Raw genomic sequence first — 24149 nt, forward strand, 5'->3', positions numbered from 1 at the left:
CCCTATTCCTTCCCATTTCTCTCTCCAATTCATCCTTCATCAACATCTTCCTAAAGCAGAGATGTTACATCACTCCTCTACTCAAAAGTTTTCAGTGGCTCCCTGTTGCTTTTAAGATAAATTATCAACTTTTTCATCTGGCATTTAAGGTCTTCTCCAATATGGCGCCAACCTACCATTCCTACCTTATCTCATGTTAATGACTGCCTTTCACACTCTCCCCGATCCAGCCACATGCTGCCCCCTCCTGCCTTAGTGCCCACACGGCCTTCCCCTATGCCTGAGATGTGCATGTGCCCCCTTCTCATCTGCAGCTTTCAGATTCCTTCTCAAGACTCAGCTTAGGTGCCACCACCTCCATAAAGCCTTCGATGATTCCCCCACAGCTGAAGGTCTTCCCTCTTTCTTCAAACATCCTCAACTACCCCTGAATGCTATGTTCTTCACCTGTATCTCCCATTGCCAGGGCAAGGACTGTCTGGCTTTTGTATCCACAGCACCTAGTATGGTGCATAGCACACAGAAAGTGTTCAACTGCATGCTTTGTTTGGATTTTTAAAAATCAGTCTTATTGATACCTTTTGTTTTCACATTGCCTAGATTTCCCACTTTGAGTAAATGCTGGCTTAATGAATCAATCCTCTCGGAACAGAATGCAAGTTCCTTGAGGTCAATTATTTCTGTCTTCATACCCCCACGACCTAGCATAGCTGGAGCAGCTAGAGGGCGCCATAGTACACAGAGCACTAGGCCTAGAGTCAGGAAGACTTAAGTTCAAATCCAGCCTCTGATACATACTTGCTCTGTGACTCTTGGCAAGTCATTTAATTTCTGTTTGCCTCAGTTTCCTCATCTGTAAAATGTGGATAATAATAGCACCCTACCCCCCCACCCCCCACCCCAGGGTGGTTGTGAAGATCAAATGAGACAATAATTGCAAAGTGCTTAGCCCAGTGCCTGGCACATAGTAGGTGCTATAAAAATAGTTATTATAGTGCCTGGCACATAGTAGGTATGTTGGATTTGTTAAACTGCCTTTCCAGGCCTTCCCTGGTCTCGATCCTGAACCCACAACTCTTCTTGACCATCCCCAACCTAGTCAGAGGCCCTGCCAGCACTGGTGTTAGTAGGGGGCTACTCACAGGCATATAGTATATCTCCTCATCCCCATTGTCTCCTCTTTTTCACATTGGCCACCAGGGCAGGGATGGCAGGTGGGCTTTGCTTGAACGCTAAAGTGAGACAGGAAAGACCATTCATTAGCGTGGACAACAGAGGAGTTTGGAAGGGGGAGGGGAAGGTGATGAGGGGAAGGGTGTAATAGGGACCGGATGACAGAAATCTGATAATAGCCTGGTAAGGGAGGGGCTCACTGGTCAATTGTCAAAAATATGTACGCCTCTCACATCTTCACTGGCGGTGAGGCCAAGTCATGATTTCAATGCCTAAAAAATGTTAAGCTGATTAAATTACTTCAAAGGCCTGGGAAGGATAATTATGGAAGTAAATCTCACCTTGGCCCATGCATGGATGGGCATATGCTCAAGCTCATATATAAACAAATGCACACAGGAAAGAAAAATACACATACAACCCCCAGCACGTCTGAAGATCATGGAAACCACTTCCAACATGCCAGCCCAGGCCCCTCTTCAATTCACAGAAATGAATTAGGGGAAGGGGCTTGCCCCAAATTTCTGCATGTTCCAAATGCATCCTTTGCAGCGCTGTGGTCATTCATGTGGCACTAATTCTCAAACGGGTGAAGGATCCATTATTCCATTAACTCAGAGACGCCTGGTATAAAAACCCTGTCCACTGACAAAGAGCATAAGCTGACTGTGACTCAGTAGAGATGTCCGAGGACAGGGATCCTTAGCCTTTTCTGTATCACAGACCTCTTAAGCAGCAGTCTAGGGAAGTCCCTTCTCATAATCACATTTTTAAATGCATCAAATAAAATACATCTGGTTGCAAAGGAAACCAATGACTTTAAATTATATTGAGATCCAGTTAATTAATTAGCTAATTAATTAGTTAAACCCCTAATGCATAACCTCTCCCAAATCCTAGGTTCAGCACCCGTCTCAGGCCAGAGAGTGAAGTCTCAGGCCACACAACTAATAAATGCCAGTGGAAGGATCTGAACCCTACAGTCTTGCTGACCCCAGGTCCTGTGGCCATAAATACAGATGGTCATTGACTGACTGACTGGCCCTTCTGTACAAGATGGAGCATGGTAGAATGGAAAACAGTTTGGAACCAGAAGCCCCTGAGTTCAAGCCAAAGCTCTGTCACTACCTGTGTGACCCCAGGCAAACTGTTTAACCTCTCTAGACTCAGTTTCTTCATCTGTAAAATGGATTGGCGGGGAGGGAACCAGATAACTTCTGATATTGTTCAGTTATATCTGATCCTTCATGACCTCATTTGGCATTTTCTTGGCCATGGTACTGGAGTGGTTTTCCAGTTCCTTCTCCAACTCCTTTTATAGAGAAGGAAACTGAAGCAAACAAGGTGAAGTGACTTACCCAGGGTCACACAGCTAGGAAGTCTATGAGGCCAGATTTGAACTTAGGAAGATGAATCTTCCTGACTCCAGGCTCGACACATTATCCACTGTATCACCTAGCTGCCCCTATCTTCTGATAACCCTTGCTCTATATCTATGAAATTCTGAGATCAGTCCTCTCCACTTTGGGAGGGTGGTCCCATTGTTCCTATGAGAACACATGAGGTCCCTTTAAGGACTTACACCCTGGTTTTGCCCACTACCAGGCACAGGAAAACTCTGTCCTGGTTCACCCACTCCCCACTCCTAAACCTTCTGATGGAAGAAAATTTCCTACACTCAGCTTGGAGAGGGGCAGTCTGGCAGATACGTCACCTCTGACCTCCTATGCAGGACTCAGAAAATCATGCACCAAATAATAACTGTTATGACCCTTTTATCAGGTTTTACTCTTTCCCTTTGATGGCTCAGAAGAATTTGGTCTAAAGATGGAAACAGTGAAAGAAATAAGACCCTAGGAACTGGAACAGGAAGAGTCCTTGGAGGTCACATGATCAGTGATATAGGGCTGAAAGGAATCTTTACTGCTATCTAGTCTAGCCCTCTCATACAGAGTGGGAAACTGAGGCTAGAAGAGATTACAAGACTTTCCCAAGGTCACCGAGGTAGTAAGGAGCAAAAACCAGGATTTGAACCTAGGTTCTCTGACCCCAAATCTAGCACTCAAAGTATTCACAGGGCCGAAAGGACCCCCTATCTCTCCCTAACCTGTCTGACTGTACAGAGAGGAGTCCACATTTCTTCCAATGTACAGATCCAATGTAGAGAATGAACAGCCATATAAAACCTTAAACTGAATTTAATTAAAATAAATTTAACTAAAATTTAAATTTAACCAAATTTAGCTAAAAATCTCTGAGTAAAAAAAACTAAATTAAGAGAAACAAAATTAGCAGAAGCCAATAGTTTTCTCAATGTCAGGGAATTTAAAAGGGAATCCTTGACTTGGGATGGGATCTAGGAGAGCTGCTTAATATCCCACCTGGCCCCCTACCAGCACTGCCTACCTCAAAATACAGTGCTCTAGTGTGAATAGGCCTAGCAGGATTTGGGGTGCTCATGTTGGTAACCATAATATTAGCTAACAGTTTAAAGTTCACAAAATACTTTCTAAATATGATCTAATTTTATCCTCACTACAACCCTGAGAGGTGGCTGCTAATATTATCCTCATGTTACAGATGAGAAAACTGAGGCAGACAAGTTAAAAGCAATCAGTTGCCAAGTCTTATCAGCCCTACCCCTCTCCAGAATTGTCTGCATCAGTCCCCTCTGCGCCACATGGTTAACATTCTAGTAAGAGCCCTCATTACCTCTCCTGGATTACTGACATGAGTTCCCTTTTCTGAGACTCAGGTTTTCCTGTCTTGCCTACCCTGCCTTTCCAGCCTGGGATGGTGACAGCCTGCGGCAGGTGGGGGGGGGGGTCCCTCAGTGCCAGAGGCTCAATATATTAGTGTCAGACTTAGTGTGTAAGCACCAACAGCTTAGTCCACTACTGCTCAGAGATTCCCTTCTCAGGCCTCTCCAGAAGCAGGGCTTATAAAGAGCACCCCACCACAACCATCTAGAGTGGACTCCCTAACATGGCTCTATGCCTCAGATCCTGCCCCGTCCAATATACCTTCCTCAGAGCTGCCTAAGTGATACTCTTAAACATCTGACCATGTCACTCCTTTGCTCAATATGCTCCAGGGACCCTCTAGTATACATATATGTCATATGTGGTATAGAATATTAGATAATATATAACAAATGGCCATTCTGCATAGGTCTATATAATGAAGAGTCAATATTATTACATATATCATATAACAATATATATTTGGTTTCAACCTGTGATTTTGCAAATAAGGGACTTCTCAAGGAAAGAAACACCTTTTTCCTATGCAGAATGGCCATTCATATAGATATAGATATATACATATATATATATATATACATATACACACATATATATTAAATACACACACACATATAGATCCTTTCTTTTCCTCCTCTTCCTTCCTCTCTCCTTTCCTCTTTCTCTTCTTCCTCCCTTCCTTTCTGTCATCCTTCTCTTCCTCCTTTTCTTCCTCTTTCTCTTTCCCTTCCTTCCTTCCTTCCTCTCTTCCTCCCTTTCTTCCTCTTTCTCTTTCCCTTCCTTCCTTCCTCTCTTCCTCCCTCCTCTCTTCCACAAAGCTACAAATATGTCCAACATTTCCTATCCTTTAAAAAACACAACCTCCTTTCATTAGATCCCCTCATTCCCAGAAGCTATCACCCTCTTGCTCTCTTCTCTTTCAGAGCCAGAATCCTAGAAAAAGCCGTCGACACTCTCTGCCTCCATTTCCTCACTTGTTCCTCACTCCTCAACCCTTTACAATTTGGCTTCCCACCCCAACATTCAAATGAAACTGCCTTCTCCAAAGTCACAAGTGATCTCTCAATGGCTAACTCTCAAGGAGCTTTCCTAGACCTCTTGACTTCTCCACTCTTAACTACCACCACCTTTTAGATACTCTCTCCTCTCTAGGTTTTAATGCCTCTTTCTCTTGTCTTTCCTCCTATTTGTCTGACATCTCCTCAGGCTCTGCTGCTGGATTACCACCCTATCAGGTTCCCTAAGTGTGGCCTTCCGTCATGGTCTTGTGCTCTATTCTCACTACCCTCTCTTAGCTTGAGGGTGTCCAAGTCATCCCGAGTCAAACTGAACTTGCAAAGAGAGCCTGAAAAGCAGAGATTTATTTACCACCAGAAGCTTCACTTAAAATTGCTTTGACTCATCAGCTCCCATGGATTCATCCACACAGAAGTCCACTGCCCCAGCCCTCTACTCTCTTGGGCTTCAGTCTCCAAGTTCATTTTAATTTTGTCTTTGTATCCCCCGATGCCAGGTATGAGGCAGGCACTTAACAAAGGCTTGTAGAACTGAAGTATTGCAGTGGTGCAATGGATAGAGTACTGGAGTCAAGAGGTCCTGAGTTCAAATCTGGCCTCAGACACATGACACTCACTAGCTGTGTAACCCTGGGCAAGTCACTTAACCCCACTGCGTAGCAAAAACAAAACAAAACAAAATGAAAAAAAAAAAAGAACTGAAGCATTGAGCCAGACTTACCGCGCTTGGCGGCGTTCCCATTCTTGGCTGCGCTCTCGTTCAGGGCTTGCTGCTCCCGGTAGTGATCCTCATCTGCTTTCCGGTCTCTGCCAGGACAGGCACAGATCCTCCCCTCGAATGACCTCCGGCCTAGAACCTGCCCGCTGCCAGGCAAACAGAAGCAGGGACTCCCTCATGAGCATCGCTGGGGCACAGAGAATGCCAAGAGGCTCCACACACCCCAGCTCCAGTCTATACCCACTAACCCCAACCAAGGCCCGGAACACATACATGGGTCAGAACCACCCTTTTGGTGATTTCTTAGTCAATATGGAACAGGTAGGGGTTGAGCTCTTTCTTTTTGGAGACAGTGAAGGGGTGGGAATGGACATAAGGGTATTCAGCCTTGAAACTAAAATGACCCATGCTCCTCACCAGTAACGGAGATGATTCAAACCCTCACCTAGAGAATCTACTAGGACTGTAGGACTCCAGACAAGACCTCAGAGGCCCATAATTCAATTCTCCCATTTTCTACAAATGAGGAAACTGAGGCCTGGAAAGATGAATGGACTCATCCAAGGTCACACAAGTAATAAGGGGCTGAGCAGAAAATTGAACTCTAGCCTCATTCAGTATTGCTTCGGTGCCCAGGAGCTGTCCCTGGGAAGGCCATCCCCCTGTACAAACACGTTGAAGGAATTAAAAAGTGGCTGCAATTGCAAAATTATCTTCCATTCTGAGACAAAAGGAGAAATCCAGTAAATAAAAGTCATTGGTTTGTAAGAGCTAGAAGGGACATTCTGGAAAATTAGTTCAAACCCCTCATTTTAGGGACAAGGAAAATGAGCTTCACATAATAAAGCCCAGAACAACAGGTAGAGAACCATGGGATTTTCAAGAGGGAAGGCAGCAGTAAGACAATTCATCATTTCACACATATGTGGAAACTGAGGCCCACAGAAGGAAGTTAGACAGTGGCAGAGGGCAGAGGTCAGACTCAAACCCAAGAGTCCTAACATCAATGTTCCTTCCCTTTCACCAAATCATCCTTCCTCCTGAAGCCCAGTGACACCATGCCACACTTTCTCAATACAGCAAATGATTGACCTATGGTCTCACAGAGGGACATTAGGAGACACACTGAGTCCATCCTCTGAAGGCTCCCTGTCTCACACTGCCTTTCTTCCATGGCATCCCTCCCAAGGTATTTAGGGAGGCAGTTTGGTGCAGTAGATGTAGAGCTGGGCTTGGATTCATGAAGACCTGGATTCAGATCTTGTCCCTGACACTGACTAGCTGTATGATTCCAGGCAAGTCACATAACCTCTCTGATCCTCAGTATCATGATCTATAAAATGGTAATAATATTATCACCTTCTTCCAAAGGGTATTGTGAGGACCAAATAACATATGTAAACAGCTTTGAAAACCTTAAAAGGAATAAGAATTTCCCTGTGATTTCAGTGGTGTTAAACTCAAATCCTTACCTGTTACCTACCACAAATTTACATTATCTATCTTATATTATATTTTTGTTTATTTTATTAAAGATTTCCCAATTAAATTTAAATCTAATTGGGACCCATTGGGGAGTTTTGTAGGCCACAGGGGCCTCTCTGGCTCTGAGTTTGACACCTCTGGTGCAGAGAATTCTGCTGTTAAGAAACTTTCTACCAATGCAAATCTGCAACTTCTTTGCAATTTAATCCCTTCTCATCCCACCTCATCCTATCCCACCCCACCCTAACTCTTCTCATCTCATCCCATCTCTTCTCATCCCACCTCATCCTATCCCATCCCATCCCATCCCATCCCATCCCATCCCATCCCATCCCATCCAAGTTCCCCATCCAACTCACTCTCTAGTCTCCAACGTGATGATGATGAGAATGGGCCTCCGGTTCATGCCTCCCACACAGCTGCTGTTGCACATGAAGTTGTACAGGATGGTGGTGAATTCTGTCCCTACCTGCTCTCAAGAAAAGAAAGGCCAGGAATGGAATACCACTGGAGTACTACAAAAAGCAAACACTGCTGGACCTACAGGATGCCTGACGCAGTCCAACTCACCCTCAGACAAAATCAACTCTGGCTTTGGATAAATCTGGAAGGCAGGGGCTCAATTACCACTAAAAATCTCCATTAAAATCATCTGGAAGCATCCAACCATTTTCTGGAGGAGCAGGTATTTGTGTTAGTATTCGAAAATCCTTAAGGGTATAGCTGAAATAACTGGGCCATTAACTTTGGCCACTAGCTACAGAACCAAGGTTAATTGGCCATATGCCAAATGACTAGAATATATGAAAATATTCCATTAATATTATAGAAACAGAACTTCTGTTCTAATAATTATTTTAGTAATTTGGATCTCTGGGAGTTTGCAATATTTTGCAAAAAAAAAAAAATTTTGCATCCTGGAGTGCCTGAAACTCTATGCTACTGATTTGCCAAGATTTAATGACACAATTATATTTTTGACTTGTTTCCCCCCTTGTTCTTCCTTCCTTGCTGCTTTTCTTCCTACCTCCCTTTTCTGTGCAGTCTTGTTCCGTTAGAATGGTAAGCTCCTTGAGGACAGGGACTATCTTTCATTTGCTTCACAAAGTTCCCAGCACTTAGTAAGTGCTTAATAAATACTGGTCGTTGCTTGTCTGTTAGATAAACTCTCTGTTCTGGAGTCCCAACCATAATGTAAGTAGTGTGATTATAGGTAACTGCTCAGAATTCTCTAGCAGCTCTTTGGAAAGGCATATAAACCACCGGATTTCCCCTGTAAACTGGAATGCTTGTGAAGTCAATCAACCACCTTATGGATCGTGAAGAAGAATCAGTTCAGTCAATAGTACCTCTAGCAATTGCTTGGGAAATGAATACACCTGTTTTTCTAGTAGGTCTGATCTCCTAGAACACAAGGAGTAATTCAAAGCTATTTAAGAAAGAAGAGCAAAACTTGGGGAAAAAAGGAGTGACTTAGCTTATCTGGTTCCACCATTTATATGGTCCACATGTAAACATATGCACCTATTGGATTGTATGCGTGTCTGCACGAATAAACAACAAGATGGATAGAGTGCTGGACGTGGAGTAAGGAAAATCTTACTTCACATCCAGTATCAGACACTACTAGTTGTGTGACCCTGGGCAAGTCACTTAACCTCTGTTTCCCTCAGTTTCCTTGGCTATAAAATGGGGACAATATATGCCCCAGGTTGTTGTGAGGATAAAATGAAACAATATTTGTGAAGTGCTTTGCAAATCTTAAATTGCTATAAAAGTATGTATAATTCAGTGCATGCATGAAACTGTGTCCCAAATCTCACTCAGCTTCTGCAGAAACTTGTATTAGTAATAGAAACCCAAATCCTGGATGCAAGATGCCTGATTCACAATGCCAAATCATGGATCCATAGGATGGCAGAAGGGACTGTAGAACAAAGAAAGTCAAAGCAAGAGAGACTTTAGAACAGAAAATGTCAGAACTGCAAGGAACCCACTTTAGGACATGGAATGTCAACAAATTGACCAATAAGGATTTATCAAGATCTTACTGCTAAGCAGAGGGATACAAGAATGGGGAAAAACAAGGAGGGTGGGGGACACAACATATAAATAAATAGGAACAAGCAGAATAGAAGAGAAAGGTGACCTTAGAGGAAAAGGTTCAAGTAGCCAGGGGGACCAGAATAAACCTCCTGCAGAAGAAAGGATTTGAACTCAGTTTTGAAGAAATGCAGGGATCCTAGAAGGTGGTAGAGAAAGAATTCCAAGCATGTGGGACAGCCTGGACAAAGGAGTAAGGAGAAGGGGTGTTTTGTGCAAAGAACATTAAATGAGCTAATGCTGTTGGATCACAGTTTGAGAAAACAAACAGAAGGAAGGTACCAGGTTATGAAAATGACTCTCTATTTAAGCCTAGAGGTAACAGAGACCCTGGAGCTTACTGAGTTAGGCATCTCATGGTCAGACCTGTGCCTCAAAAAGAACACTTAGCAAGTTGAGGGAAAGATGACTGGAGCGGGAGGAAGACCAGCTAGGAGGCTATTGCAATGGTCTAGGTAAATGGTGATGAGAACTAGGATGGAGGCTGTTTTAGTGGGGAGATGGGGGGAGGGCACAGATGACAGATGTTGGGAAGGCAGACCTGATAGAACTTAGCAACAGATCTTTGTCCAGATTCCCCCATTAGCTTCAGTGCCATAGGCTATATGTTTGTCTGCTTGCCAAGATCAGCCCCCTAAAGGTCAAAAAACATCTCAGATTTAGGGGGAGAAGGACAGAGAGGGGTAGAGGATGATACTGAGGTTGCCAGCCTAGATGACCAGGAGGACTGAGGTTGCCCCTCTGTGGTGATAGGGAAGATGAGAAGAGGGAAGAGATGTGGGGAAACAACAGTGAATTCTGTTTTGAACATAGCGATTCAAAGATAAATTGAGTTTAAGATGCCTATGAGATATATAGTTGTAAATGCAATAAATAGGAAGCAGAATTGGATCTCAGAAGAAACTAGGTAGGGCTGTCTAATCTGGGAGTCAAGTGCATAAAGACTTTATACTATAGAATGCCATAGCTGAGAGGGACTTCAGAACACAGAAGATTGGGGCTGAGAGGGCCTTTAGGACATAGCAAGCTAGAGCTAGAAGGGGCCTTATAAACATATACAGATAATAGGGTATAGAAATCTATCCTGCCCTACAGGAAAATAGAAGAGGAAGGAGATCAGAGAAGGGGGGAGAAAGAAGGGAGGGCAGATTAGGGGAAGGGGTATTCAGAATTCATGCTATCTTGGAGTGGGGAGAGGGACAAGATGGGGAGAAAATTTGGAACTCAAAATCTTGTAGAAGTGAATGTTGAAAACTAAAATAAATAAATTAATAAATAGAAGGGACCTTATATCCCAGAACACAGAATGCAAAATCTGGAAGGACTCTTAGAACCCAGAATGTCAGAGTTGGAAGGGTACTTAGGACTTAGAATGTCAGATCTTGGAGAGATCTTAGAAGCTAGAATATCAGAAAAGGAAGAGATCTTGGAATACAGAATATGAGAAGTAGAAGGGGTGTTAGATCACAGGCTCTTAGAGCCAGAAGAACCCTAGAATGTCAGAGCTGGAAGAAGGCTTAGCTCACAAGATATTGGAGTTATAAGGGCCCTTATCCCTAGAAGAACCTTGAAATTATCATCTACCAGAAGGAATCCCTGCCCCTCACCTCCTGGAATTTCAAAGATGGAGAAACCAAGAAGAAATTTAACTATATAATGAGTTAGTGCCAGAACTGAGACCAAGCTCGAAGACTCTGGACTCTCTGGCCCAATCTTTTGGACTTCCTGGGACCATTCAATGGGATCAGGAAGAATGGGTTCTGACCTAGTACCTCCAACACTTCCTAGCTGTATGACCAGGGGCAATCACTTAACATCAGTTTCCTCATCATGTAAAATAGGGATAATCAGAGCACCTACCCCACGGAGTTGTGAAGATCCATGTAAAATATTCTACAGGTCTTTTAAGTGCTTTGTAAAGTCAGTTGTTGATTTCATTATAGGTTTCCTTCCTCCCCCCCCATGCTGGGAAGTTGGTTGGAAAATTCATGCACAGTCCTAAGTGTACTACACCACCCAAGCCCACTAGAGGGAGAGCTGGGTCTTGTTTGTAAGCCTGTAGAACTTAAGTGCTGGAAGGTCCCTTTGAGTCCTGTCCTCTCCTACTTTTACAGAGTAGGAAACTGAGGCTCGAAATGTAGACAAGACTTGTCCATGGTTGCAGAGCTAATCAGGGGCTGATACTTGAACCCAGGTCTCTTGTTTACTGTTTCCCCACCTTCCCCCCATTCCCCTCTTCTTCCCTGTAGTCTTTGGGCTCTTATTGGAAGAAAGCTGGGATAGAAACTGGGAGATGCTTTTTGTCTTCGAGGGGGCTGATCTTGAGGAGCAGAGCCCTTGATCCACCAGTGGCCAATATCCTTTGTGTGTGTGAGGGGAGAAGGAGAACATCCCAAACATACAGCTTATGGTGGTGAAGCTAACAGGAGAGTCTGGACAAAGATGAACAGAAAATACACACTAATTCACAAGAGCCTCAGACACTACCTAGGTGTATGACCCTGGGCAAATCACTTTACCTCTGTTTGCCTTGGTGTGCTCAACTGTGAAATGGGGATCATGCCTACTTCCCAGGATTGTTGTGAGGATCATGAGATGATATTTGTAAAAGCACTTAGCACTGTGCCTGGCACACAGTAGGAACTATATTAATGGTTATTCCCTCTCCCCCTTCCCCCTTTATCATGGCTTGCAGGTCCATCATCATCACAATTGGTTCCCCTGTGGATATTTTCCTGAAAATGTAGTCCCTAGAACTGAATACAGTCCTTCAGATGGAAGAACTAAGGGAAGGATGGGAAAATGGGTCCACGAGGACAACAAGCTAGAGGAAGTGGGGTTGTTTGGCTCTTGGAAGGGAAGGCCACAAGGGCTGACTCAGGAGGCCTCCGATGAGTCCCAGAGGCATTGCAGTGAGGTCTAAGCAAGACTTTCTTTCTCATCAAGGCAGATAGACATGAAGGATGGGGTGGCCCAGGTAAAGTCTCTAAACTTCTAGGGCTTCAGGGAAGGAAATGCAGGTCATCTGACTTACCTGCGGTGGCTCATATGGCACCATCACACTCTGTCTCCCAGTGACAGGGTCATCCACATACTGAGAGAGGTTGCTGCCCTCCACTCGGATGAGGTGGCTTGCTGGGGCTGACTGTCCTGCCGGGAGAGAGCTCAGAGTCAGTGGGAGCATTCCCTGTGAGTCTGGACCCGCCATCATTCAGTCTATCCCCTACCCCCATTCCCTTTCCAATGCTGGGCTCTGGGAGGCCCAGATTATAATGAGGCAGAGCCCTGGGAAGTATCTTTCTATGCTGGCCTGTCCCCAGGCCATTACAACAGAAACAGCTGATCTGTCTGTAATCCTCTGATGGATTAATTTCTCTCATTCCTAGCTCTGATCAGGTCATTCTCCCTGCTTAGAAACCCTGCAAGTTCCTCAGTGCCCACTGGAGAAAGTGCAGACTCTTTAGCCGGGAGTCCCAAGGCCCTGCACAATCTGACCCCAACCTGCCTTTCTAGCATTCCTTTGAATTGCACCCCCTGCTCATCCATAGGGTTATAGGATTGTAGGATCAGAGACATGATCAATGAGCTCAAGCTAGAAGGGACCTCAGAGGCCACTCAGCCCATCCCCCTCATTTGACAGATGAGGGAACCAAAGCCCAGAGAAATCAAGTGACCTGCCCAAGGTAGTGAGCGGCTGGGCAGGGATTGCCAGTGGAGTGTGCCACATGCCCCATTTCAACCAGTGTGATCATCTTGCCATTCCCACACGTTCCACTATTCTGCATACCTAGAACGCCCAAACAACCCTACCATTGTCATCCCCACCTACTGGAAAATTATACTTGCCCTTCAAGGCCCAGATCAAATGCCACCTCCTATAAAAATTCTTCCTTGATCAACCCTGCTAGAAATGGTATTTCCCTTTGTTGATGGACACATTAGAGAAAATACTGGCCCAAGAGTCAGAAGGGTTCGAGTATTAACCCTGTCATTAACTAGGTGTATAACCAAGGAAGCCTCTGCCTGCCTCTGAGCTCCAGGTTCCTTGTCTGTCAAATGATGGGCCTCTTGCGTATAGTACTTGTTACAATGTCTTGTGCTGCAGAGGCTGATTTCTACAACTTCCTCTCCTAGGAGACTGTGAGACCCAGGAGGACAGGGCCTGTATCATACCTATCTCTCTCGCCCCAACACTGAGCACGGCACTTTACACTCACTTCTGCCTCTTAGAATCCTTGGCTTCCTTCAAGATTTTGCTCAAAAGTTACCCCCAAGAAGTCCTCTCAACTGCTAGTGCCATTGTATGTACTCTGCATGTGGTCTACCCCATTGTGGGGGGGGGCTGCTTGAGGGGAGAGCTGTTTTTTTCTCTTTTTGTTTGTATCCCCAGCATTCAACACAGTGCCTACCTAGCACACTAGACCTTTAATAAATACTTCTTGACTGACTGATATGAACTTTAGAACTACTTAATGAATTGAGTTATTCATTCTTGCATTCCTTTGGTGCAGTGAACAGAGTGCTGGGCCTGAAGTCATGAAGACTCATTTTCCCAAGTTCAAATCTGGCCTCAGACACTTGTTAGCTGTGTGACCCTGGGCAAGTCACCTAATCCTGTTTGCCTCAGTTTCCTCATCTGTAAAATGAGCTAGAGAAGGAAATGGCAAACCACTCCAATATTCTTGCCAAGAAAACCCTAAATGGGGCTATAAAGAGTCAGATATGACTGAAAAAACAACTAAACAGCAACATTCCTTTCAGATGCAGTCAAAGACCCAGGGAATGTTTACTGAACTGAATTTATGGACTTCTAGTTGGCACAGTGAATAGAGGCTGGGCCTGGAGTCAGGAAGACCTGAGTTCAAATCTGGCCTCAGATACTTACTTGCTGTATGACCCTGGGCAGGCATCGAACCTCTGTTTGCCTCAGTTTCCTTATCTGTAAAATGAGGATAATAACAGCACCCACCTCCCAGGATTGTTGTGACAATCAACTGACATGAAGAACGCGCGAGTGCTAGGTAAATGTTGGCTATTGTTATGATTATTAATGACATCTTAGCATTATTGGCTGGTCCTTCTCTTTTGCCCGTTCTGCTGCTGCTTATTGCTTAATGCACTACTTAAATGCTATCCTGTTTGAGCCCCACAAGAACTCTGGGAGGTATGTGCTACTATTATCCCCATTACACAGATGAGGAAATTGAGAGAGACAGAAGTGAAGTGACTTGCCCAGGTTCATACAGCTCGGAAGTGTCCTGAGACCAGATTTGAGCTCAGCTCTTCCTGACTCCAGGTCCGGCACTTTATCTACTGCATCATGATGTTTCTGGACTTTAAGCCCCTTGAGGGCAAGCCTAGTATCATGTCTCTATCTGCATCCCCAACACTAAGCATGCAGCCTTGCACTCGGTAAACAGGCAGCCAGGAGCTATGGGTTGAACTGAGTTGTTCGTATATCTTCGCATTCTCCATTCCCCGCCCCACCTTCATTGAAGTCTCTGCCGAGCTCGTGGTTGGGACAGCGCTTCACCACCTCAGTCACATGCTCTGCCTTCTTGTAGACGGGCATCGCCCGGATGACGGTGCCAGGGGGAGGGGGCGTCGACACCTTGATCTGGATGGGGCACGTCTTGGCGATCTGGCAGTACAGTTTCTTCAGCAGTGGCGAGTACTGTAAGGGAGAAGCAGGTGAGAGCTGAGGTAGGGCGTCTTAGTGGGAGAGAGAGGAGAAGGGGAGGCAGAGCTGGAACTAGGGCTTTGTCATTGGTGCCCGAGTTAGTGGGGGCAGGTGTCCCTTGCAGTCTTTCAGCAGCATAGACAAGCCCTTATCACAGAGTTAGCAGAAAGGGTCACCAAGTAACAAGCTCTTCTGCCCTGCCCACCATGTTTCTGTGGTATCCCCCTATTAGAACGTAAGCTCCTTGAAGGCAGGGGCTATTTCATTTTGTCTTTGTATCTCCAGTCCTTATTATAGTGCAGGACACATTAATGAATGCTTGTTGATTGGCTAATTGGGAGGCAGCAGGCTCAAGAGAAAAAACCCTTCAAGATCCACTTCCTCCAGGAAGCTTTCCATGCTTGATCTCTTTGCATTCCATTCTCTTCAACAAGCTTTTATTGAGTGCCTATTATGTGCAAAGCACTACAAATAACAAAAACACAATGGTGTCTGCCCTCAAAGAGGTTATGCTCTATTGGCGGTGGGGCGGGATTGAGATATAATGTCCCATAGAGAAGTAGAAACAAAGTTACTGCAAATAATCCAACGGACATACGATGTCATCAATGTGGGTCTTCCCTCTAATGATAACAACTTACATTTACGTGGCACCTACTATGTGCCTGGCACTATGGTAAGCATTTTACAATTATGATCTCATCTGATCTTTAAAACAACCCTGAGAGGTAACTAAGGCAAACAGAGGTTAAGTGACTGACCCAGGGTCACACAGCTAATAAGTATCTGAGGCTGGTTTTGAACTCAGGTCTTCCAGACCCCAGCTCTCTAACCACTGAGTCACCTAATGATACAGCAGTTAATCCATTCATTTCTGCCCATCCTGTGTGAGTCTCATGTCCACATCTAGAAATTACTTGGCCTGGTTTTGTATATGTATATCAACCCATGTACCCAGTAATTTGAGGGGGAGGGGTACCTCTAGTAAATTGGGGGGGGCATTGGGAAAGACCTAGAGTAGGAGTAATTACGCTCTGAGGAAAGCTAAGAAATCTAAGAGGTAGGGGCATACTGCAGATATTGGAAGCTACCTATGCTAAGGCGTGTAGGGGAGAGATGGAATATTGTCTAACAGGAAAGTCTGATTAGAGGGCAGCTAGGTGGTGCCACAGTGCACAGAGTGCCTTGCCTAGAGTCAGGAACCTCATCATCTTGAGTTCAAATCTGGCCTCAGACATTTACTAGCTGTGTGACTCTGGGTAAGTCCCTTCACCCTGTTTGCCTCAGTTTCCTCATCTGTAAACTATGTTGGAAAAGGAAAAGACAAACCACTCCAGTATCTTTGGCAGGAAAACCCTAAATGGAGTCACAAAGGGTCAGACATGGCTAAAAAAAATGACTGAACAAGGTTGATTAGAAGGAGGAGGGGCAGAGTGGTGGGGCATAGAAAGGGGAATAATACAAAACAAAGAGAAAAGGATAAGAGGAATTCACATGAGGGTTCCATATAGTTGGCAGTGAACAAAGCCTGAGGATGGGTCTCTCCCTGCCCTGGATTTCTCCAGCAACGTCAAATGTGTACTCTGTAATTCACACATGCTTTGAATCTGGGCTCTAATGATTCCATCTGAGTCCTAACTCTCCAGCTAATCTGGAAGGCTCTCAAGATCAGGGACGACACCTTTCTCCCCCCCCCCCGCCCACGCTGTGCCTCAAACTGTGCTGAACAGGATAGATACTTCCTAAGGGGGATTTAACCTGGGGTCCATGAACGTTTTCATGTATATATGTATGCAAGCATGTATGTGCATGTATATATGTGCATATATGTAGCTATGTACAAATTATATGTGCAATATGTGTGTATGTAGATAGATCGATAGATAATTGTATTTCAATATAATTTACAATTCTATGTATTTTCCTTTGTGTATTTAAAGACATTATTCTGAGAAAGGTCCATCACACACACACACACACACACACACACACACACACACATACACACACACACACACACACACACACACAGAGGTAGAGCTCCTGTCTCATGAGCTTGATGAATTGACATGAATCAGGAATGAGTCACAGAGTCTCAGAGGCGGGAGGGACCTCGGCAGATAGCTAGTCCAATCTGCACATGAACAAAACTTGCCCTGAACAACCACTGCTGTAAGTGGCCATCCCTGCCAGGACCTAACGACCTGCTGTGATGGAGAAGCCACTTCCCAAGGCAGTCCGCTGGGCTCGTTGACAGCTCCTAGGATAGGGAATTTTTCTTTCCCCGGAGCTGTAATGTCTCTACAGCCTCTGCCCACTGTCCTGGTTCTGTGTTCTGATCCCTTTTTCCCATGATGGCCCTTCCGATACCCAAAGAGCCACCATTTCCAACCTCCACAAACCCAGCTCAGTCTTTGCTCTCCAGGAATGGAATCCAACAAAATAATCTGAATTTAGGGAACACACATCATCTCTCAAGTTCCTCCTCTCTGACTTCTGTCCCCTAATTCCTCTGTTCCTCTCCCCTAGCTTCCTGAAGCAGTTGGAATTTCTCATCTGTACCATTTGTGATGAGAAGACTGCAAGTTCTGCCTGCTGAGCCCTTCAAGCTTTTCTGAGTAAAGGGACTGGGTACTTTTTGGGGGGAAGAAAGGTTGTCCCCAACATGCTCAAACAGGCAGCCTTTTCTGAGGGATCCCAAATATTCACCTGGAGTGCCGGGAGCTGTTCCGTTCCAGTTGGCCCCTCCGATGGATTTGCTGAGACAAGTCAGGCTGAAGTGCCTCAGAATGAACAGCGAAAAGACCATTTTTCCAGGGCTCAGATGAACCCCACTTTCCAAAGACCCAGCAGTATAGAGCACAAAGAGCTTTTTCTCTTGAAAACTCTCCTTCTCTTTTTGCCTTTTCCTTCCCACTAACTCTGAAAAATAATTCATCTATCCATCCATCTATCTACCTACCCATTCATTCACCCAACAAACATTGCCAGGAGAACCTGTGGTGACTGGTAACATTTCCCAAAGGCTTTGGAAATTATCCCACTATCCCAAGACAACACTAGGGAGCCCTTAGAGGGGTGTGGTGTGCATAGGGTAGAGGTACTATTAACTTACACTGTTCTATCTGGATTCAGTCCCTACCCTTTATCCCAGCTCAATGGAATTGCCTGGGACCAAAGCAGAGGGCTGACTCACAGATTCATAGAATCATAGGCCATCCAATCTATAAGATTGGAACATCTAGTCTAATCTTTTAATTTTACAGAGAGAAGAAACTGAGTTTCACAGATGTTAAGTGGCTTGTCCAAAATTACAAAAGCAAGAAGAGGCAAAGCTGGAATTCAAAGGGATTTGATAGCACGTCATCACCTTTTCCATCATTCCCACCAAACCAAACAGCACCTTCATGGTCACCATCTACAGACAGTATATGTAAAGCCACACATAACTGAGCATTTTGTGTGGTGATTGAAGTTATAGAGGCTAACACAAAAAATGGCCCAAAGCTTTTGCCACAACTATTTTTGCCACAACAAATATTTCTCAGTGTTTTTATATGAACTTTTTGGTGCTGAATTCAGTATTCAGAGTTTCTCCATCACCCTGTGTTACCGAGTGACATAGACATTTTGATATAACTTACGAGACATAAGGTGGTAATGAGGTGTGGTTGGGTTGGAGGGGGGACAGGTGGGGATGAGGGAGGATGGCAAGAAGTCACTCCACGAGTTGCGCATGAATGCTCTGTGACATCCTGGCTTAGGTGCCGTATGGGAGAGCAGGCTGAGACATGCTCAGGTGTGTTCAGTCATGCAGTGGAACTCTCCACATGGAGGAGCCTAGTCTTCCAGTTGTGTGCCAGGTGTCATCTGGTAAACATTCCTCTCATTTTTAATCCTATTTTCTACTTTGTAGGCACTGGTGTGCATCACTTAAATTCTTATAAGTGCGTCCGTCAGCCAAAGAGTTTCTGTTATTATACGTGATGAGCTAACTTTTAAATCTCAGAGATGGAACTTCACTGCTCTGGTAAGAAAGCATAGGGAACATATTTTGGTTATGAAAGAGGCAATCAGGATAGTGCTGCTGGAGCCCCTCATACGTAAAGCATCCCTCTGTTAAAACTACAACTTGGCTTCATATCATCTGGCATTTCTGGCTCCTGTGATTTGGAAAGAACAAAAAGACCATTCAACAGACGATTATTTTTGCTCAACATATACATCAGGGATGTGCAGATTACTCTAAATGTCCTCTCGAAATGTCAGATTGGCCTTGAGATCTGTTCCACAGAGACAACCACCTGTAGTATGCAAAGCACCAGAGACTTGGGATGTGGATGAAGAAGATGAACATAATCAACGAGCATCAGGCTTTATTAAGCGCCTACTATGTGGCAAGTACCATGCTGAGCACTGGAGATATAAAGTAGGCAAAAACAGTCCCTGCTCCCAGGAAGTTCACAGTCCAATGGAGGAGGCAATATGCAGATGACTACATACAAATGGGGCAGTTAGCTGGTGCAGAGTACTGGGCTTGGAATCAGGAAGACTCTTCTTCATGAATTCAAATCTGGCCTTAGAAACTTAGTAGTTGTGTGACCCAGAGCAAGTCACTTCATCCTGTTTGCCTCAGTTTCCTCATCTGTCAAATGAGCTGGAGAAGAAAGTGGCAAAGCACTCCAGAATCTTTGCCAAGAAAACCCCAAATGGCGTCACAAAGAGTCAAACATGACTGAACAACAACAAAAACCGTACAAACAAGACACTAAGACAAAAGATATTAAAATAAGAGATCAAAGAGGAGTAGCAAAGGCACCTTGCGAAAGTGGGGTTTTTAGCTCAGACTTGAAGGGAGCCGGGAGGCAGGGACGAGGAGGGAGAGGACTCCAGGCAAGGCCAGAGGAAACGCCGAGTGTCAGGAGACGGAGGGTCTTGTGGGAGGAAGAGCAAGGCAGCCAGTGCCACTGGAATGGAGAGGACATGGCAGGGGAGTAAGGCGGCATTTTTCATATTGTAATGATGAAAGTCAGTCTGACAAGGGAGGAGGCCAGCTGGGGGCAAGTCTCCCATCTACGATAATTTTTCCATATTCGGATCAATCAACCAATCAACCAACCAGCCCTTATTAAGTATCTGCTGTGTCAGGAGCTTGGAATATTAAGATCAAAACAAAACCAGATCCTTATTGAATAAGCTGAACAGACCCAAATGCTATTAGTCTGGGAGATTACCAAAGAAATCTTTCAGCTTGTGGACTACAAGGACGGAGTCGCCTGAAGAGGGCACCAAAATATCCCAAACTTGAAACTTCTTTTGAGAAGCAGGGTGTGAAAAGTATTCTTGGATTATTGGTGAGAATCCAAAAGTGGGCACTCTTATACTAACGTTGCAACCTGAGTATCAAATGCTATAGTTTTATTTGTAAATGAAATAGCATGGATAGGAAAAAAATCCACTATTTTTTTTTAAAAGCTGGCATCAAAGGAAAAAAATAATTCTAGAAAAGAAAAATGTGGTAAGCTAACCATTGATTAGGTTTTTCTTGTTCTGTTTTTTTGATTAGACAATGAGATTAAGTGACTTGCCCAGGGTCACACAGCTAGTGTTATATGTCTGAGGCTGGATTTGAACTCAGGTCCTCCTGACTCCAAGGCCAGTGCTCTATCCACTGTGCCACCTAGCTGCCCCAACCACTGGTTAGTCTTAAAAAATATTTTTTACCACCAAGTACAGCTGGACTCCTAATCAGGAAGATCTGAGTTCAAATTCTGTGTCTGATCCTTACTAGCTATGTGATCATTGGCAAATCATTCTACCCCTCTCACCTCAATTTCCTCCTCTATAAAATGAGAAGGATGGACCCAATGGACTCTAAGGTCCCTTCAAGATCTAAAAATTTATAAGAAAAAAACTTTCAAGTTGATAGATCAAAATGATACAGGTTTTCTTTGTCCAAAAAAGAAACAGCCATCAGTCGGTGTAGCTAAAATCAACGTGGAAGATATTTGTGTTTCTTGAGTAAAAGAAATGAAGAATGATAAGCATTTTGAAGACAAGCTGAATAAAACTGAAGGAACTGTATGGAAATCCTTTTTATTTTTTTGAGCGACCAAGACCTTCAGGCAAAATTGTATCCACAGCAGAAAAGTGCAAAGAAATTGTTAATCATCCCCTCCACACTTGCAAAGTTATGGGATGTCATTCAAGATTTCTTTCTTGGATGCACATTTGGACTTCTTCCTAGAACACCTTATCAGTGATGGGCACAGGGAACAACTCCATCACGAAATCCACAAGGGAAAAGCAATGCCAGGGTAAGGAGAATCCAGGCATGCTGGCTGACTCTGAGGAGGGCAGACCCAGAGGCTAAATAGAGCCAGAAAATATTAGCAAAAAACCCATAAGATTTGGACTCCTATGAAGCAGGTGAGGAATGGGAAAAATCTGAAGTCACCCTTGAAATAAGCATAAAAAACACTATACAGGTTGGCTATTTTTGTGAATATAGCAGGGCTGAAACCTTGTTTGGGTGTTACTGTTGTCTAGTTTATACTAAGCTCATAAATTAATCTTAAGTGCAGCCAAGCCAAGCCCAGGTCTTTGGATGCAATCATAGAATTAAAGGATCTTCGTGTCCATGGGCCCAAAGGGTTTAGAGCAGGGAGGTATAGTCCAAGGGTTCTTTGTCTGGTTCTTAATAGATTTCAGGGGGATCATGACTTTAAGAGATGGGGGGAAATTACATCTTTGTTTTTTACTAATCTCTAACCAAAATTTAGCTTTCTGTTTAATAACTAATAACTAGATAATAAAACCTTTTTCTGGGGAGGGTGTTCACAGGCATCACCAGACTGTCAAAGGGGTCCGTGATACACATGAAAAAGGCTAAGAATTCTTGCTCTAGGCTGATGCCTTCTTTTTACAGATTAAGGAGACCAAAGCTCTGAGAGGTTAAGTGACTGCCCAACATGACCCAAGGGCAAGTGGTAGAGATGATCAGGAAACCTAGGTCCCCTGACTTCATTTCTGGTGCTCTTTCTATTAGAAAGTGGAAGTCAATCGTTTGAGGGAAAGGGAGAAAAAGAGGGAAGGAAGGAAGGAAGGAAGGAAGGAAGGAAGGAAGGAAGGAAGGAAGGAAGGAAGGAAGGAAGGAAGGAAGGAAGGAAAGAAAAAAGGAAGGAAGGAAGGAAGGAAGGAAGGAAAGAAGGAAGGAAGGAAGGAAGGAAGGAAGGAAGGAAGGAAGGAAGGAAGGAAGATGGGAAAAAGTCAGTGATTTTGCAAAAGATCAGCATGAAGATGCAACCAGTTCATGACTTAGTAGCAGTAGCCTTAAATTCTAGGGAGTTAGTTGCCTGAGGCAAAGAAGTGACTTAGACAAGGCCCCACAGCAAGTGAGTAGCAGAAGCAAAAGCAGAGATAGACAAGCTGGGAAGCCATCCTTGAAATTAGCAGCTAAAAAACCCTGGTTTTTTGTTGCCTAGTGTATCTTGAGCTCTCCATATACAAACACTGTGTCCCGTACCCCAGTAAAAGAATAATTGCTCTCTATGGGTAGAACAATTCTCATCAGCTTCTCTCCAGGGCAGCTATCCTAGCAGACAGAAGTGAGAATTTCTCTCTCTCTCTCTCTCTCTCTCTCCTCTCTCTCTCTCTCTCTCTCTCTCTGTCTCTGTCTGTCTCTCTCCCTCTCTCCATCTCTCTGTCTCTCTCTCTCTCTCTCTGTGTCTCTTCTTTTGCCTCTGAGTTCTCCAGCAGGCCACCGAGGGCTTCCAGGCCAGCCCTAGGCACTCCCTGGCCACAGAGTGAGCTAATCTGCTACAGAAAAGGCAGTTTCCCCCTTTTGTTTCCTCGATGGCCTGCTGCATCTATGCCAGCACACAGACTTGGCCGGCCAGCAATGAAAGCTGGCACAAGATCAGAGGACCCTAGATCTGGAGCTGGAGGGAATCTCTGAGGTCACTGAGTCCAACCCTTTGTTTTACAGGTGAGGAAACTGAGGCACAGGGAGGTGAGTGACTTACTCAGGGTCACACACCTACTAAGTATCTGTGGCAGGACTGGAACTCAGGTCCAGCACCCTACTCATTGCCCCAGACAGCCTTTGTACTCCTGAAGAGCACTGGATGCCTGCTTGGGTCCTGTGGAGACCTACCCTACAGCCTCTTTCCATCTCTGCCCCAGGCCTCAGCCCCTCAGCAGAGCACTCACAAAGCCCCGGGGAAAGCCACGGTGGCCCTGGCTTTCCAAAGACACATTCTGGAGAAGTTGCACATACATTAAGTTTGTATGGAAAGAGTATCGTTTTTAAAGGAGAGATCTAAGCTAATGAAAGGGGCCTGGCACAGGACCATTGTGCCCATTGGAAGAAGCAGAGGATAAGAGAAATTAGAGCTGGAAAAGGCAGTTAGGCTTCTCATAGTCTTACTGTCTCGTTTTACAGAAGGGGAAACTGATAAGCAGAGCACAGAAGTGACTGGTATCACAAGGCTGTGGATTTAGAGTTCAATGGTACCACAAAGAACATCTAGCTCACTCCCTCATTTTACAGACAGGGATACTAAGGCCCAGAAAGACTGTGACTTGCTCAAAGTCATATGGATACCTTACCTTCAGCTTTCAAGCTGAAAGGGACCTCAGAAGTCACATATTCCAATCACCTTATTTTACAGATGAAGAAACTGAGATGCAGAGGACAGAAATGTCTTGTACAAAGACACGGAGGAGGCAGGACAATCAGAATTCAGACCACATCCCTGACTCAAAATCCTTTTTCCTTTTCTCCACAGTCTCCAGGTAAAACTTCTCAGAGGATTAATAACCAGAAGGGACCCTGGAGGCCAGAGTTCAACACTCTTTTATATACAAGAAAACTAAGATATAGCGTCAAAAGGACTTGTCCACAGCAAATGGCAAAGTCGGGATTCAAACTCTGAAGTTAAGGGCTAGCCTTAGAGTCAGGAGGACCCGAGTTCAAATCCAGCCTCAGCCACTTAGCAGCTGTGTGATCTGGGAACATCACTTAACCCTGTTTGCCTCAGTTTCCTCATCTGTAAAATGAGTTGGAAAAGAAAACAGCAAACCACTTGAGCGTCTTTGACAAGAAAACCCCACATGGGGTCACAAAGAACCAGACGCAACCGAACAGCAGCAAGGCTGAATCTAAATTCAGTGTTCTGCTTTCTACGGCATCAATGCAAAAAATCACTCCC

General features: G+C 44.6%; 1 protein-coding gene across 1 annotated transcript in view; it reads right to left on the reverse strand.

The window, feature by feature from the left end:
- The window catches only part of TP73 (tumor protein p73), a 225249-nt gene that overhangs the window by 35359 nt on the left and 165741 nt on the right, over nt 1-24149 (reverse strand). The window contains 6 exon segments of the mRNA XM_020975460.2: nt 1143-1172; nt 1174-1232; nt 5673-5815; nt 7514-7623; nt 12292-12407; nt 14745-14931. Coding sequence (XP_020831119.2) covers nt 1143-1172; nt 1174-1232; nt 5673-5815; nt 7514-7623; nt 12292-12407; nt 14745-14931 — 645 coding nt within the window.

Source organism: Phascolarctos cinereus, unplaced genomic scaffold, assembly GCF_003287225.1.
Source record: "Phascolarctos cinereus isolate Bilbo 61053 unplaced genomic scaffold, phaCin_HiC Scaffold_726;HRSCAF=1367, whole genome shotgun sequence".
Lineage (NCBI taxonomy): Eukaryota > Metazoa > Chordata > Mammalia > Diprotodontia > Phascolarctidae > Phascolarctos > Phascolarctos cinereus.